At 48.9% G+C, this 16,516-nt stretch overlaps 1 protein-coding gene across 20 annotated transcripts in view; it reads right to left on the bottom strand.

Annotated features, from left to right (window-relative positions):
- Positions 1 to 16,516, bottom strand: part of TRERF1 (transcriptional regulating factor 1) — a 296,865-nt gene that overhangs the window by 33,641 nt on the left and 246,708 nt on the right. For 13 of the 20 annotated variants that reach the window (XM_073810717.1, XM_019949710.3, XM_073810715.1 and 10 more), the window contains 4 exons: positions 5,847 to 7,508; positions 4,373 to 4,419; positions 3,328 to 3,478; positions 1,973 to 2,275 (listed from right to left, as the gene is read on the bottom strand). In XM_073810717.1, the coding sequence (XP_073666818.1) occupies positions 1,973 to 2,275; positions 3,328 to 3,478; positions 4,373 to 4,419; positions 5,847 to 7,250 (1,905 nt within the window). In that variant the 5' untranslated portion in view covers positions 7,251 to 7,508. The remainder of the gene's footprint in view (positions 1 to 1,972; positions 2,276 to 3,327; positions 3,479 to 4,372; positions 4,420 to 5,846; positions 7,509 to 16,516) is intronic. The other 7 variants (XM_033864250.2, XM_033864251.2, XM_033864253.2 and 4 more) reach the window with 5 other exon arrangements.

Genomic DNA, 16,516 nt, shown 5'->3' with positions numbered 1-16,516 from the left:
ACTTCACATCTGGTTCCTGGGTAACGGATGGGGTCACCTGAGGACCCCGAGTGACTTCAACCCTGCACTGGGATCCAGACCTCTGACCCCAGGGCCAAAGGTCCCTTTCGGGCTCTCTCTACTTGAGCCTCTGGGTTCTGTTACAACAGCTCTATTCTGGGACTTTCCAATCCTCCAGGCAAGGCTCTGAGACCCTGGGCCAGGGAAGGCCCCCGGAATATCAGACCTGGATGTCAGGTGGGAGGAAGCATTTACAGAGTTCCAGCCAAGCTGGAGACAGGGCCAAGCGCTGAGGGGTTTTAAAAGCTCCCCAGAGAGGTGACAGTCACCGAGGAGGCCAACACCACCCCCGCCCCCCAAACCCAGATCAGGGAGAAACTGAAGTTCTGGGAGGGGAAGGGTCTCGGCTGGCTGCATCCCAGATGGCTAGGAGCAGAGTGGGGATTAAAACACAGGGCTCCTACCTGGACATTTTGATTTCTTTGTATTAAGTGTCAGGACCTTGCTCACACTTACTCAAGCCCTACCTACACGCTTCCATATCGGCTTATCTCCTCACAGTATGTCTCTCACCCTTCCCACAAAACCAAGTTCACCTCTGCCTTGGAACTCCCCTCATGACGATCTTCTGAGCAAACTCACATCAAACTTCCCTTGCCTCATCCCAGTCCCTAATGACCTTAGCTCCCCAGGTATGTCCCCCACCAGCCACACGCAGGGCATTGCTGCCTTGCTCTGTCTTGAACTGGGGCGGGGCTGCTGCCTGGGGCTCTGACCCCTGTGTGACTACGATCCTTACTTTCTCCAGCTTCAGGCTGAGAGTTTCCAAAGGGTAGAAACAGCATCCCTCCCACCAAATGAGGAACTTCCCTGGGCAAAGAGGGGGCTTGGCCGTGTCGTTTCATCTCTCTGCCTGTTGCCGGCCCCCAAGACCTGCCAGCTGATGAGAATCCTCGCCTCCAGAGGTTCTCCACCTGTCTTTCCTCTTTTGAGCCCTGATACTACATAGAAAACCAAAAAGGCTCTTTCTGGATTTTTCTAGTTCTCTTAATTATCCTCCTTATCCCTATTCTGGCCCAACCCCACTCGTGTCTCCTGGAATCCCAGCAGCTGCCTATTCTGTGAGGACAAATGTGACTCAGCAGCTACTCTGTGGGGAGGGGACACATCTGATGTAGTGAATGGGTTACAGACTCCCCAGGGGAGGGGCGGAGGGAGGGAGAGAGGGGGAGAGGGACAGAGAGAGAGAGAGGGACAGAGAGAGAGAGAGAGAGGGACAGAGAGAGGGAAGGAGAGGGAGAGAGCTCTCTGTCCCAGAGCCAAGCTAAGCTGCTTGGGTGATGTGCTCGGAACTTGAGAAAGAGAAGAACGGTGAATAAGAAACACAAATCCCTTTGCTTTCTTGAGATTGGGGGGTGGGTGTCTCAGGGGAATGACTTTGGGAATCTTAATGAATCCGGTCCTCTGAGGGTATTTATTTACACAGGGGTGATACTGAAAATATTAAGCATGTGGTAAGGCTGACTGACCATCAGAATGGATGCCAGCGCTACTGCCTGGAGGACCTGCTGTGCCAGGGGTTGCCTCTTTGGTTGCTGGATCTGGGGAGGTCTGGAGATCCTGGGGGAGGGGCCAGGACCCGGGGCAGTAGCTATTTATTATCTGGGACAGTACTTCCATATTTTAATAACTGTGATCACCAGCTGAGTTATCACCTCTGTTTAATCTAGGAACATCTTCGGGTCTCTCAGACTCTAACCCAGACCATTAGCCTGGTAGAGTGCCAGGTGTTTACTGGGTGGCACGCAGTGCGGACACGGATGGGATTCCCAAGGTGGCCGCGGGGGGCTCAGCCCGGAGAGGCCAAGCCACGTCTGAGCTCAGGCCAGTGGCCCTGGCAGAGCTGTCCCCATCTCCAAGAAAGCAAAGGGATGTCCCCACCCCAGGCAGGCAGGGCAGAGCAGCAACTCACAGCAGGCGGGTGGGGGGCAGCCCCTTGGGGTGAGTGTGGGGGAGAGAGGGTCATCCTCACGAGCACGGGCATCTCGTCGTCCGACATCGAGCTGGCTGGCTTGTCTCTGGCTGAGGGGGCGGCAGCGACGCTGTTGGCGAAGCCCTGAGAGCTGGGCTTGGGCGGGAGAAGCTTGACAGGGACAGACACGGGCATGACCATAGGCGTGAGGCCTTCCGCCTCGGGTGGGAGCTGCGGTGGCGGCGGAGGCGGAGGCGGCAGTGGCGGCTGAGGCGGAGGCGCCGGGGCCTTCTCTCCTTCCTCCTACACAGACAATAAAGGCTTTGATCCTGGGCTGAGAGCAGCTCTCATGGGGGGGATGCACTTTGCTCTTCCTGAAACGTTCCTGGACATCACGCGTGGGTGACAGAGAACCGCTGCAGGGTGGTTTCCTTCCTGCCAGCCTGAGTCCCTCGGCTCCAGTGATGCCCATCGGCAATGGACAAGGCACTTGATTTTCTACATTAAAAAATCTTGACCGTGTATCACTTGTATATTAAAACAAATAGTGAAGAAAAATTTTTGTGTGGCTGTCATTGCTTTTAAAGAAAAGGACATGGACTTAGAATCAGACCAAAAAAAAAAACAAAAAACACAAGCTCTTGTGCAGGACCTTTTAATTCTATGGGCCTCAGTTTACTCATCTGTCAAATGGAGGAAAAGCTCTTTTAACTGGCATGGTCGGGAGACGGAGTGACCTGGGTCACATCAAAGTTTTTGGTGAACAGAGTTAATCCCATAGACTTAAATTAAGATTAACAGCATTCAAAGAATTGAGAAAGTTCTTTGAATTTTAATCTAACTCTAAAACTGCATGGGTAGTTCACCACAAGGGTATCCTACTTGGATAATCCTAAGGGCATTTAAAGGTCTTCGGACGCTAGAGTCTACCACTAGTGCCCTGGTGAACAGAAAATGCTGGCTGGGAGCCCGACGGTCACACTAGCTTTCCCTGGCCATTGACTATGGATCTGGAAGGCCCAAGGGACCCTGGTCTTGAGTACTTGAAGAAGCGGAAGTTGAAAACAATAGTGCACCAACATGTTTTCTTTGCTGTCTTCTCCAGGAGCTGGAGAGGCTGGGATCCCCTAAAAGGATTTCTACCACCTCAGTTCTGGACTCTTGTTCATGAAGCCAGTGGAAGCGGAGACTGTGTGACCTGGCTGGCTCCCAGCGTCAAAGCTTGAGTACTTTCGTTAGGGAAGGGCTATGCCTCCTCAGGTTCCCCGAGTGGGGCTCACATCACCCTCTGATGGCAGCAAAGCAAAGCAAGCAGCACATGGCCTGGGAAGGACCGGGGGCTGACTCCTCCTCACCTGTTTGAGGCTGGGGGAGGCCCTCATCCCCCCGTGGGACCGCATGTGGCCGTTCAGGGCAGGCAGACTCTTGAACTCCTTCAGGCAGATGGAGCATGTCAGCTTGTTCTTGGCATCAAACTGCTCCCCAAACACTCCTTTTGGTTGGCCACTGCTCAAGGGTAGGACCAAGTGGAGAGGACACACACATTGATGACGGGAAACAGTGACTCATCACAAGACCTCACACCCTACAATGAACCCATTTCATTCATCCAGAGCTCCCATGGCCATGGCCCTACTTGTATTACCCCAATTCCCTTCAGAGAACTAAGCCCAATTTGCAGATGGAAAACTGAGGCTCAAGAGTAGGAAAGGGCGTGCTCAAGATCATGCAAGAGTTGAACCAAACGTCTTTCTTCATTCCAGGCCTTCAGGTGCTGGGTTTTTTCCCACCACTGGCTTATGACCCTTCTAGAATCAGCTTCGGCTCCCCTCTTCCAGAAGTCTTCCCTTAGACACATGGGTCTCAGTCTTCTGGTTCAGCCTCCAGGTTGCATGTCTTAGTTTGTAAGGTTCTGGCTAAGTCTTTATTTACCAAACCCATGAGGGGAGGAAACAAGACTGTACTATTCACTGGGGCATCCTCATAGCTTAGTGCCATGCCTAGCACACAGTAGGTACTAAATAAATACTCACTGAATGGACAGAGGGCAGAACATGGGCTTTGGAGTCTATCCCAGCATCCCTACTTTCTTGATGTGCAACCTTAAGCTCTCTGAGCCTCAGTTTTCTCATTTGTAAAATAATAATGATGACAATAGTTAACAGTGGTTGAGTGCTTACTGTGTGCTAGGCACATGGTAATCACACCAACCCTCTTGGAGCGACTTTTATTACATATGATACAGAGTAATGATAAGCGCTCAAAAACAATAGCTGCTCTTATTATTCTTATAAATTTCTTCAAGGAATTGACTTTGAATTTGGAAATGAATCATGAGACAGTTCAGGGAAACCTTCCAGTCTCCCCAAATGCCAACAAGCCTCCATGCATCCATCCTACCTTGAGTCAGGGGACCCTGGCTGGGCTCTGCCATCAGGTAGGTGCATCTATTTTGAGCCATGCAGGACACCAGAAGAAAGAAGAAAAAAAAACAAATGTGTTTCTGATGGGAGGAGTCCTTGAGCGGCGGGAACCCCAGGGCCTGCACACTTCTAGGATTCTTTCCGCTCTCTGCCTCACGCTGACCGGGCTCACAGATACACACGCCCTTGCCCTTCCACACCTGAGGCTTCCAGAGTAATTTCCCCTGATGCTCCCTGGCTTGGGGCCACGGCCCCTCACGGAGCCCCACCAGCCACAAGCCCACAGGGACTCAATCCCCCACCTCCTTCCTTCCTGTTCTCCCTGTCCACCTACTCTGTACACAGACAGGCTCCATTCCCGAATGGAGGGCTGGACGACACAGCCTCACGCTGGGAGACCTCAGCTCTGGCCATGTCATCTTATTCTTATATTCACTAAGTCTCTCAGTTACTACAGGCCTGAGTCTTAAACAAAACAGGGTCAAGGGGACTTTATGCCTGGTCTTCAACCTTCATCGGAGCCCTCTCTCCATCTACCCCAGTCCTATTCAAGGTGCCCTCCTCCCCTGACCTTGTTGTCACCTAAGTGTAGCACTTGGGACACGCCAAGGTCTGAACGGTGCCCAGGACACAGTAGGCAGTTTTGTGATCAAATACATTTTGGAAATAATCAAGGGTTAATAACCGTCACCCTCAGGCTGAATCTGGCCTGCAGACATGGTTTGCTTGGCTGGACTGTTTTAAAAAATCCTAAGGATGTCATTAGATGGGACGTCTGCTCTCTAGTCCACACAGTCCTTATCATCTCATACCAGGCCGTTTTGCTTACTGACTTTACCTGCCTGGATCCTGTGGGCAGCTAAGGTTTTCACCTCTGCAACTACACAAGGTATCCCCTTGGGGAGATGTGCAGTGCACTTGAGCTTATTAAAGGCTCTGAGAAGCCCAGCAGCACTGCAGCCTGTTTCACTTTAAGAAACCCCAGATTTGTTTATCCAGAGAACCCATTCCCCTCCTCCCAGCAATATCCATTCAACATTCTACGGAACTCCTATTCTGGGCATTAGACTTTGAGATAGGCTATCATAATGTGGTCTCCCTCCCAAAAGGGAAACGATTTCATAGGAAATTCCCTAAGGATACAGACTTAAGGGGCACCAGACACGGTGGTGGTCCCTGGGCACCTGATCAGGCCTTGACCATTACATGCATCATTCAGGACCTGATACGGTGTATTGGCCATCTCCTTAGTGAGATTGTAAGCTCTATGGGCAAAGGACTGAGTCAAAATTGCTTTTGTATTCCACAGCGTCTGGTTAACGTTTGTGGAATAAATAAAGAACAGAAGTGTTGGAGGGGTTTGGAGAGCGGACTGGGCACTGCAGAGACGCAGCTCTGGCTGGCCCATGGGCACACTGAGACGCCAGGAGAAACAGCCACTGTGAGAATACCTGGGGCCACACGGCACTGGGAGACGGCTGCTGGTGCTGAGGCCCCATGTTGTTGAGGTGGATGCCACTGGGGGACAGGAGCGGCCGGTGGGGGAGCACACTGCTGACCCGGTTCAGGTCCGAGCTTGCCGGGTCACCCATTCCTGTATCTGGAGGCCCCAGGTCCCCATGGGAGCTCAGCATGGCCTGGGCCTGCCTGTCGCTTGGATAAGTCTTGGGCTGACCGTCCTCAGGCTGCTGGTGCTGGGGCAGGTGGCTCTGCTGGTACATGGGGTGGCCGTAGGGCTGCTGGGGCTCCTGGTAGTAGTACTGGGGCACGGAGCCCAGCTGAATCAGCTGGACAGCGTGCGCCTGCTCCGGGGTGTACTGGTGGGGGTCCCTGTGATAAGCAGGGGGCTGCAGGTGCATCTGTGGCTGCCGCGACTCTGGCAAATGCTGCATCATGGGTGAGGACTGGTAATACTGAGGTATCTGCATCGAACCCTGCCGCTGCTGCAGCTGCTGGGGCTGCGCTGGGCAAATCTGCTGCGGCGGCGGCTGCATTTCTTGCGCTGACATCCGCGGCTGCCCGGCTTGCTGCTGCTGCTGCTGTGGGTAATACTGGTGCTGCTGCAGCTGCTGCATGTGCTGGGACAGCATCTGGGGGGCCTGCAGTGACTGTCCTCCCTGCACTGGCATCTGGGCCAGTGGCTGCTGGTAGTCATAATACGGGTGCCCTTGGCCTGGGTGCGGCCCAACCTGAAGGGCTGGTTTAGACAGCCCGCCAGTGAAGCCAGGGTGAGGCTGCTGGGGCACCTGCTGGTAGCGGGAAGGGAGAGCCGGTGCTGGGGGCTCCACGGGCTTCTGGGACAGCAACTGGCGGAGGGCGCTTTCAGGGGCTCCGTCCATCACCGCTGACTGGGTGTGCAGCACCTGGGCCATATTGTTGACCTGAATTCGCAGGTTCTGGTTGGCAAACACCTGGGTGAAAGAGTCTAGCTTGTGCAGGACACCGCTGGTGAGCTTCTGGGTCCGGATCTCGCTGGCCTGGGAGTAGGTGTACTGGTAGCCATCGGTGGGCTCCGCCTGGGCTGGAGATCCCCACATCATGTTCGAGTTGGTCAGGTTGCCACGTAGCTGGACATGGTTTCCAGGCCCTGCATGGCCTGCCCACCCTCCCTGCCTTGAGGTGTCCACTTGGCCAAGCGTTTTGGAGCCAACAGGCAAGCCCAGACCATCCCGAGTGTCTTGAGGGAAGTGGGGGGAGATGGGTGATGCCTGAGGGGCATCCATTCCAGCCCCGGGGACTGTATTCCCATAGTTGTGGTTCAGCCCACCGTGGACGCCAAGTGGTGGCTGTTGGTAGAAAAGGTTCTCACCACCGTGGGCCACGTGATTGGTCTTGTACAGTTGCTGATCCCCCATGGTGCCTGCCTTGATCGTGAACGTCCAGCCACAAAACCATAAAAAATGATCAATGACACAAACCCGAAAGGACTGAAACCCTGAGAAGCAGAGAGAAAGCGTCCACACTACTCCACGGCTGACATGTCCATGACTGTGGCTGGAGCCAGGTGTTCCTGTTGGCCTCTACCACGCATGTGCAGGGCCGGGGGATTTACATCCTCACCCGGGCTGAGGTACGGACCAAACACCACGGTGGTGAAGAGATGCTGCTCACAACTGCAAGACAAGATGCAAAGGACAGGAAAGGATTTACTTGGATGTTTTGCAATGAGCTACTGTACCACAACCCATTATGGAAATAAACACAAAACAGGAGCCTGGATTAGAAATAGCCAGTTTCATACATGTCACTCCTTTACACTGATTCTGCAGATCCTGACCCCCCATGTGAGATATGAACTCTCTTACTTTCAAGCCATTGCTCCATGGCTCATTAGTTCATTGATTCGTTAATTCATTGTTTTGCTCACTGATTAATCCATCCATTCTTCTGGAACCCTGCTATTGAAAGCCCAGCACTATTCTAGGTCCTGTAGGGGATATAAAGAAGCTTAAGACATTCATTAATCAATTCATCTGGTCAAAAAATACTTACTAGACATAGACATCTACTAAGTGCAAGACACAATGCTAGGAAGTCATTAAGACATGGGCCATCTCTCAAGGAGCTTACAGCTAGAAAAGGCAATTGGCCACATGAATAACTACAGTATAAGGAGGAAAGAGATGCATGTAATAAAAAGGTAAAAAATAACAGATAAGGAACTCATAGTCTGGAGAGCGTATTTCTAGCAGAAGAACAGAACCGGAGACAGTTTCAAGGAAAAGCAGTACATGTGTCAGTACACAGCTACCTGCCTCCTTGGGGTCCCTGCTCAGGGAAACATCTGTGCACAGTGCTGACCACCTGGTCGGAAGCCTATGATGTGGCCTGACTCAAAAAAATAGGCTGGGCCAATCAGATTCCCTCTCTTAGAAACATGAACTAGGAAATTTTGAGTGACTGGTCTAGTCTGATCTGAAGCCATACAGGTTCCTCTGTGAACTTCAAACTGGGGTATGTCAACCCCAGGGAGTACACGAAGACTTTCCAAGCACTATACACACACATTCAAAGCTTTAAGAGAATCAATTTCCAGATCCTCAACTTCCATAATAACCCTTTTCTAGAACTGATGGGTGGCACAATTGCAGGACATTTGGTCCTGTCCAAAACATCCAAGAGACATTGGGTCTGTAAGATTATTTGGTCCACGTCAAAAGGTCCCTGAAATTTGGTCTTATCCAAAATGTCCATAAAGCATATTTGGTCCATGTCAAATGGTTTTGGACAGGACCAGATGTCTGCTAACCAGTGACAGAGGTGCAAGTTGTCCTTTTACACCTGCTCTTTCACAACAGCTCTCCTCCTTTACAAAAGAAAGACAAACTTCTTACTCATTCCATCCCAAATCTTAACTGGGCTTATGCCCCAGGGATAACTCCCCCAGCCGCCACACGAGAGGGCACAGAACATTGAAAGTGAGCAACACTAATAAATAAGTAGTAAATCTTCTTTGCAAGCTGGGTGGTTTCCAATTCTTTTTTTCATTAGGAAGGCCTAATAGAAGTAATTAAAATATAATTGTTAGCGATAGATCACTATGTGATTTTTGGTACATAACTCAGAAGCAGATCAAGAACTGAGTTGACCCTGCTTTAATAAAACTTGTATTTTTATCTATTAGTTTATGTGAATGAGGGTTTTTCAGTGTTTACATCTATATAAATGAAAAATGGAAATACAATCGACGCTGATCCTTGTCTCGTATCTCATGCAACAAATAGTATTCTTCCATGGATAAATAAAAAAACAGAAGAGATAACCCGGCACAAGCAAGATTTTATCTCTGGACTGGGTGCTAACTGCATGGTGTGCTCACTCTGTAATAACCTGAGCTGTACACCCAGACCTCGTCACATACATGCATGTATGTTATACGTCAATAAAAAAATTACTTAGCCAAAACATGGAAACAGCCTAAATGCCCATCAACAGATGAATGGATAAAGAAGATGTGGTACATATATACAATGGAATACTACTCAGCCATAAAAAAGCACACCATAATGCCATTTGCAGCAACAGGGATACAACTAGAGATTATCATACTTAGTGAAGGAAGTCAGAAAGAGAAAGACAAACACCATACGATATCCATCATATGTGGAATCTAAAATATGGCACAAATGAACCTATCTACAAAACAGAAACAGACTCACAGACATAGAGATCAGACTTGTGGTTGCCAAGGGGGGAGGCGGGGAGAGAGAGGGATGGACTGGGAATTTGGGGTTGGTAGATGCAAACTATTACATTGAGAGTGGATAAACAAGGTCCTACTGTATAGCCCAGGGAACTATATCCAATCTCCTGGGATAAACCATAATGGAAAAGAATATTTTTAAAAGAATGTATATGTCTTTAAAACAGTCACTGCTGTACAGCAGAGATTGGCAAAACACTGTAATTGAATCAACTATACTTCAAACAAACAAACAAACAACCCAAAAAACTCCCAAAAGCAAACAAAAGAACAATGTATTTACATGAAAAAAAATTACTTTGAAAAGTCTCCAGCATCAGCACCTAATGTACATTTTCAATGTAATTTTAGTTTTTATGTTTATTAATTATTTATCCAAATTAGAATATATTTCATGTTGTTTTGATTGCCTGCATACTATCAATAATCATAATTATACCTCAAACACGAAGAAAATTTTAGTATTTAGAACTTCCTGATTTCAGGAAATTTAAAAAGTTTTAACTTCATATGAAATTGTTACAGTGAAATGTGACCGGGAAACAAACGACAGAGTTTTAAGCACAAAAACATATTACATATATTACATTAGGGTAAAATTCCACAGGGGAAGTGAAACAGAAGTAAAATTTCAAGGAGAAAAGGGAACACTGACTATTAACGAAGAGCGTGTTCATGCATTTTTAAAATGGATGATGGTGGGTGTCAAATTCCTACAGTGTTTAGATTCCATTGGATACATTTAAAACAGTGATGCAATCGTTTTACTTAAAAATCTCAGTGTTTACAATATACTGGAAATTGCATCTTTGGCAGACGTATAATAAAAAATGTAGATGTAAACTTAAAAATGTGTGAGAGGGTAAATGGTTTTACAAAATCCTTTTATGGGGGATTTTAAGCAGAAAGTTTGAAGACCACTGCAGTAGGCCTCCTCCAACTGGGAGCAAGCCTGAGTTGGTCTCTGTCCCTTTCGGAATGACAAGAGAAGGAGATGGACATTCAAGATGGGGGGTTTGGTTTGGTGGAATGAATGCTGGAACAAGGGAAGCAGTGGTATGGGACAAAGGTTGGTCAAAGATGGTTGGAGCAGATCCTGAAGGTGAAGTGATGCGGTGAGCCTTGAGGACTCCCAGTGACCACTCCCAGCTCAGAGGGTCTGAGCTCCTGATCAGCTGTCTACTCCACAGTTCCACTTTCAGGTTCAAAGCAAACTCATTATCACATCCCCCCAAATGGATGCTCCTCCAAAGTCTCGCCCTTGACTCTTCCTTCTCTCTTAACCAACCACCACAACCCAGCAATTTACTTCCTAACGTTTACTTAACTGCACCCATTTTTCTCTGGTTCCACTACTATAACCCTAGTCCAAGACACCATATCTACCTTCTGCACTCTTCCAACAGCCTTCTGATTGGTCTCCCTGATTTCAGTCGTGTTCATTCTCAAGACAGCAGCAGCAGAATAAACTTTTCCAAACATAAATCTGCCTCCATCAACCCACTGTTTAAAACCCTTCCATGGCATCTTAGCAACCTTAGGTTAAAGACCAAAATCATTAACAAGGCCGACAGGGCTCCGCGGGGTTTGTTCCCAGCCTCACGATGTACCCCTCTTCTCCTTGTTCTCCAATACCTCCCCATCCCCACCCCCCAGCCACGGTGGTCTCTCAGTTCCTTGAACCTGCCAAGCTGCCTCCTACAACAGGACCTTTGCACATGCTGGTCCCCCAATTTGGAGAGCGTTCCCCTTCCCCACTCCAATTCCTCATCCAGCCAAGTCTTGGGCAACCTTCAGCTCTCGGCCCAAACTATACTTTCTTGGAAAGTCTATCCTGACACCCACCCCCAAGGCTACATCAGGGTCATTTCTTTTATGTTCTCATAAAACCGTATTTCTTTCCTTCAGACCACTCTTCTCAGCCTATAATTGTACTTCCACCAGTGCAATTATTTGATTAATGATCTTTCTCTCATTAGGGCAGGGACCAAGTCTGTTTTGACCTATGATTCTATTCTCCAAATCTACCGTAATTCCCAGTATATGGTAGGCCCTTTGATAAGAATTTGTTGGTGGAATGGTAATATTGTTGAATGAATGAATCAATAAATGAAAAAAATAATAATGATCAAGCGTCCCAATGAATTGATATACAGAAAAAGATATTAAGTGTAGGCTGAGCAGATATTAAATTCTCATGAAGAATAGTTTGATTTTACCTGGATCCTGATGGACAAATAGGGTTTACAGAGGTGAGGGGACCAGGAAGGGTATTTCGGCTGAGGGAACAGCATGCACTAAGGCATGGAGTCAGGTGCAGGGGTCCATGCTGGGGACCATGTCCTTGTCAGGAACTCACTGATGATCAGGCTGAATTTGTATGGTCAGGGATAACTGTGAGGCCTTAAAATGATGTCCAGTAGTGTTATCCTGTGGGGATTAGGCCAGGCTGCCTGGCTTAAACCTCGCCACTTAACCTTCCTCGAAAGCTTTGCACCAAGTCACTTCCCCCAGGAAGAATTACTTGTTGAAACTCATCAAACCCTGATGATGATCTGATTCTGCGTTCCTCCATCATGCCCCTGTGGGGGCAATGGAAGCTAGATAACTTTACTTCTGTTGACCTGTCTGCTTTGTTGTGTTCCCAAACTGCAGGGTAAGAGATATTCCTTTGTGTTCTGAGTTACAGGAATCTATTCTTTATTTGTTCATATTTTCTGAACTGGGAATGTAGTTTATTTATAAAGAACCCTAGAAAGTAGGGAACCCTAGGAAGTCAGAGGGGAGCTCCCAAAGTGTGGTTCCCAGGCCAGCAGCGTATAACATCACCTGGGAACTTGTTGCAAATGCTGATTCTTGAGGCTCACCTGAACCCACTGAATCTTGGGGGTGGGGACCAACAGTCTGTGTTTTAATGAGCCCTCCTGTTGAGTTTGATGCCCTCTCAAGTTGAAGAGGTCAACTCTCCACATTCAGAGGAGCAAGTTGAGGCCCAGAGCTGTAACTGCTGGACCTAGAACAGTACCTGACGCACAGCAGTAGGCAATCAAGAGTCATACACTCCTGCCCTGCCTCAGAGAACGGACTTGAGGACACGGCGGGGGAGTGGGACGCCGGGACAAAGTGAGAGTGGCATCGATATATATCCACTACCGAATGTAAAACAGCTAGTGGGAAGCAGCAGCACAGCACAGGGAGATCAGCTCGGTGCTTTGTGACCACCTAGAGGGGTGGGAGGGAGGCTCAACAGGGAGGGGATATGGGGATATATGTATGCATATGGCTGATTCACTTTGTTGTACAACAGAAACTAACACAGTATTGTGAAGCAGTTATACTCTAATAAAGATCTATTAAAAAAAAAAGAATCATATACTGAATGAGAGGAAAAACGACCTCCCTAGGAAGATGTACGAAGGTAATGGCAAGACCATGTGCGACTTATTTTACATTAAATTTATGTATTTTTTGAATGGGTACTATAGTCACATGGTTCAAAATTCAAAAGGTATAAAAGAGCATACAAAAGACTGGAAATCGGGCTTCCCTGGTGGCGCAGTGGTTGAGAGTCCACCTGCCGATGCAGGGGACACGGGTTCGTGCCCCGGTCCGGGAGGATCCCACATGCCGCGTAGCGGCTGGGCCCGTGAGCCATGGCCGCTGAGCCTGTGCGTCCGGAGCCTGTGCTCCGCAACGAGAGAGGCCCCAACAGTGAGAGGCCCGCGTACCGCAAAAAAAAAAAAAGACTGGAAATCATCCTAAATAAATACTTGAAAATAAAGTGAAAAGTTAGAGCGAAAATTTTAAAACAGGTATCTGCCCAAAGTCTTCCTCTCAGTCTTGTCCCCAGATACCCAGCCCCCCTCCTGGGACAGTCACTCAGGTTCCTGTATATTCTAAAGATATTTTATGCTCATACAAGAATGCTTGTACACACCCCCACCCCTACCCCCTTTACACAGGCAGTAGCACACAGTTCAGCATCTTGTCAAAAGGCTGTTTTAAACAAATCATTTTAAACCTGGAAACTGTTCTTCTCGGTGGATTAGTCAATCCCACAGGACTGTTATAATACCAACTCAAGATTCAAGTCTTTGTTATTTTTCTAATAAGGTAACTGCTTTCCTCATTATGTACAACACTTCCCATTGGGTAATTGGCACCAGGAGCTTTTTCATTCATGAACAAATTAACAGAAATACTGCTTTCACATTTCTTGGGTCAAGTCCTCCCTTATTAGAGCAAGGCTCCAGGATTCTGGATTCAGTTCGACAAAAAAATTGTCTGCTCAGAATCTGAGATGCTCTCTCTGATCCCCCTGAAGCCATTATAGTCAAACGACCTGCTTCGGAGCCCATCTCCCCACTGTCTGTCCAGTCATTCCAAGGCAGGGACAGCATCCTACACATCTTGGGTCCCCAGTGATTGAGACACAGTAGCTGCTCAATAAACACTCATTGAGTTGAAATGCCAAGCCAGACAAATGAGACCCAAAGCACTTCACCCCTAGACTTCCATGCTTCTGACATGGACAAAGGGCCAGAATTTACTATTTTCACAGGGTCCTACAGTGCCAGGTTCATGGAATGCTGTACATAATAATAAGGCTCTACAAAGATGTTTTAGCAAGGGGCTTTTCTTTACAGGGCCAGCTAGTAAATATTTTCAGCTTTGCGGGCCATACGATGTCTGTCATAACTCTGCAGTTGCAGCGTGAAAGCGGCCATAAATAATATATAAATGAATGGGTGTGGTTGTGTCCTAATATAACTTTACTTATGGACACTGAAATTTGAATTTTATATAATTTTCACATGTCAAGAAATAGTGTTCTTTGTCTGATTTTTCTTTAACCATTTAAAGACGTAAAAAACCCTTCTGGGCTCACAGGCTGTATAAGGACCGTCGGGGGCTGGATTTGGTCCCAGCCATAGTATGTTGACCCCTGTTCTAGTGCATCAAAGTTCCCCTCCCCTCCCGCCACACCCCCAGGGGCACTAGGAGACAGGGCACAGTCTGCAAGGAAGCTATCTGTCCAAAAGGACCATCCTTTGAACCAGAGAGAGAGAGAGACGGGTGGGGGGAAGAGAGGAAGTTGACTTTGGCCAACGGCTCGGCAAGACTTGTTTGCTTATAATTCAGAAGGGTTAACACCCTGCTCCCGCCAGACCACCACTGCTTGTTTGAGGAAAAAAACCCAAAAAGATTTTCCTTTTTCTGACACTGGGCCGTCCTTCAGAGACTATATACACAATTCCCCAAGTGACTTGGCTTCGGTTTTCGTCAAGACTTCCTCTCAGGTCTGTCAAAGGAGCTTAACTTGGATTCTCCTGGGATGCTGCTCCCATAAGAGGCTGAAGCCAAGGGCAGTTCTCCAAGACATGGGTTCATGGTTCATGGTCTCCTTTATAGCAACGTTGTTGTTCTAAATGTTTCTGATTAGTCTTCTAAATAAAGCCAGTGGGTGTTTTATAATCCAGTAACCCAATTACCGTGGATCAGTTCTGCCAATGTCAGTGATTAGTGCCGAAATCTTCCTCCATGTAGAGTGACTGGCGCATCCTTGTCCCTTCCCGCCCCACTGCTCCCTGCCCCGGGTCTCACGCTGACTCTCAGCCCCGGGCGATTCCCAAGGCTTCCTTTGGGCACCAAGAGACATTTATTTCTCCATCTTTCAGTAGCACCCTGTAGCATCAATTGCTTCCTCCGAGCCCCAGGAACCAGGACATGGAGATGGGAGCTATTTCACTTTCTGGTGTGCGGACCCTTACTGTCAGTGCCCTCTCCTCTGGGCCAGCAGTTCTCTACCAGGGAATTAATAACATCGTCTTCCCCCCGTGACTGCCACACACCGCTTCCCTCCCGCCCTAGCTGGCATGGAGCAGTGTGAACGATGCTGAGGACACAGGAAGAAAAGTAGGGGACTCAGGAGTCTAGGGTGGCTTCCTGGAGGAATGGTCTGAGTGGGCCCTATTGATATATTCCTGGATACAGTTTTTCAAACCACCCGCCTTGACAAATGGCTAGGCCTGGGTGGGGAGATTAAGAATATGGGAGTAGCCAGAGGTTGGCAAGAGGTCTGCGGAAAGAAGGGAGGACAACGGAGACACCTGAAGAAGTCACACGTGAGACCCTGGGTGACCCGAACGCTGACTACTTCATAATCACAAGTTTCTCCTACGGAGTTGCTGCCAGGAGAATTTCAGGAGCAATGTGACCGTATTCTGAAGACCTACTTTGTGCCAGGAGATCTGACTAGGTCATGACGCCTGGCCTCAAAGCCCAGAGACTGGCATCTGTACCCGACCTTATCCTCTATATGCTTTCCTGCAAACTCACAAGGAGGACCTACTGTGCCAGGACTCTGCTAGGGGGGATGAAGACCCGCAAACCTGTGTCTTGAGGCCTATAGTCTTGGGGGGCAGGTGCCAGGCTTCCTAAAGATCCATGACATTTCACAAGGAGGAGGTGGAAGAAGGCCTGGCAGGGGGGCGAGGTCACACCAGCCAGGACTCAGGAGGCACCGTGGGCAAATCCTTGCCTCTGGGGCCTCAGGGAGGGTCTCAGCGGGGTGGCCAGCTGGAGTGGTTTGGGCCAGGGTTGCAGGGAGGATCCTCCACTCCTGCCCCCAAGGACTTGAGGCTCAGGCCTTGTGAATCAGCACTTGGAACTACAACCGAGGAAAGGATCGCCCTCCCTACAGCTCTCCTGGGCAGAGTAGGGCAGGGCAGGGCTGGGAGGTTGGGAGGCTTCCCTCTGACACAGCCCCAGGGAGTGTGGGGTGAAGACGGAGGAGCAGGGGGTGGTTGGCGGGTAGATCTGGCATGAGGCTCCAGCCCCAGCATCAGGGCAAATTATAAAAAACCTAAGAAAACACAAGTCAAGCACCCGAGGGCTCTGCTCCTATCACTCAAGCCC

The sequence above is a fragment of the Tursiops truncatus genome, chromosome 10 (assembly GCF_011762595.2).
Source record: "Tursiops truncatus isolate mTurTru1 chromosome 10, mTurTru1.mat.Y, whole genome shotgun sequence".
NCBI classification, from domain to species: domain Eukaryota; kingdom Metazoa; phylum Chordata; class Mammalia; order Artiodactyla; family Delphinidae; genus Tursiops; species Tursiops truncatus.
This window is presented reverse-complemented; position numbering and strand designations above follow the sequence as displayed.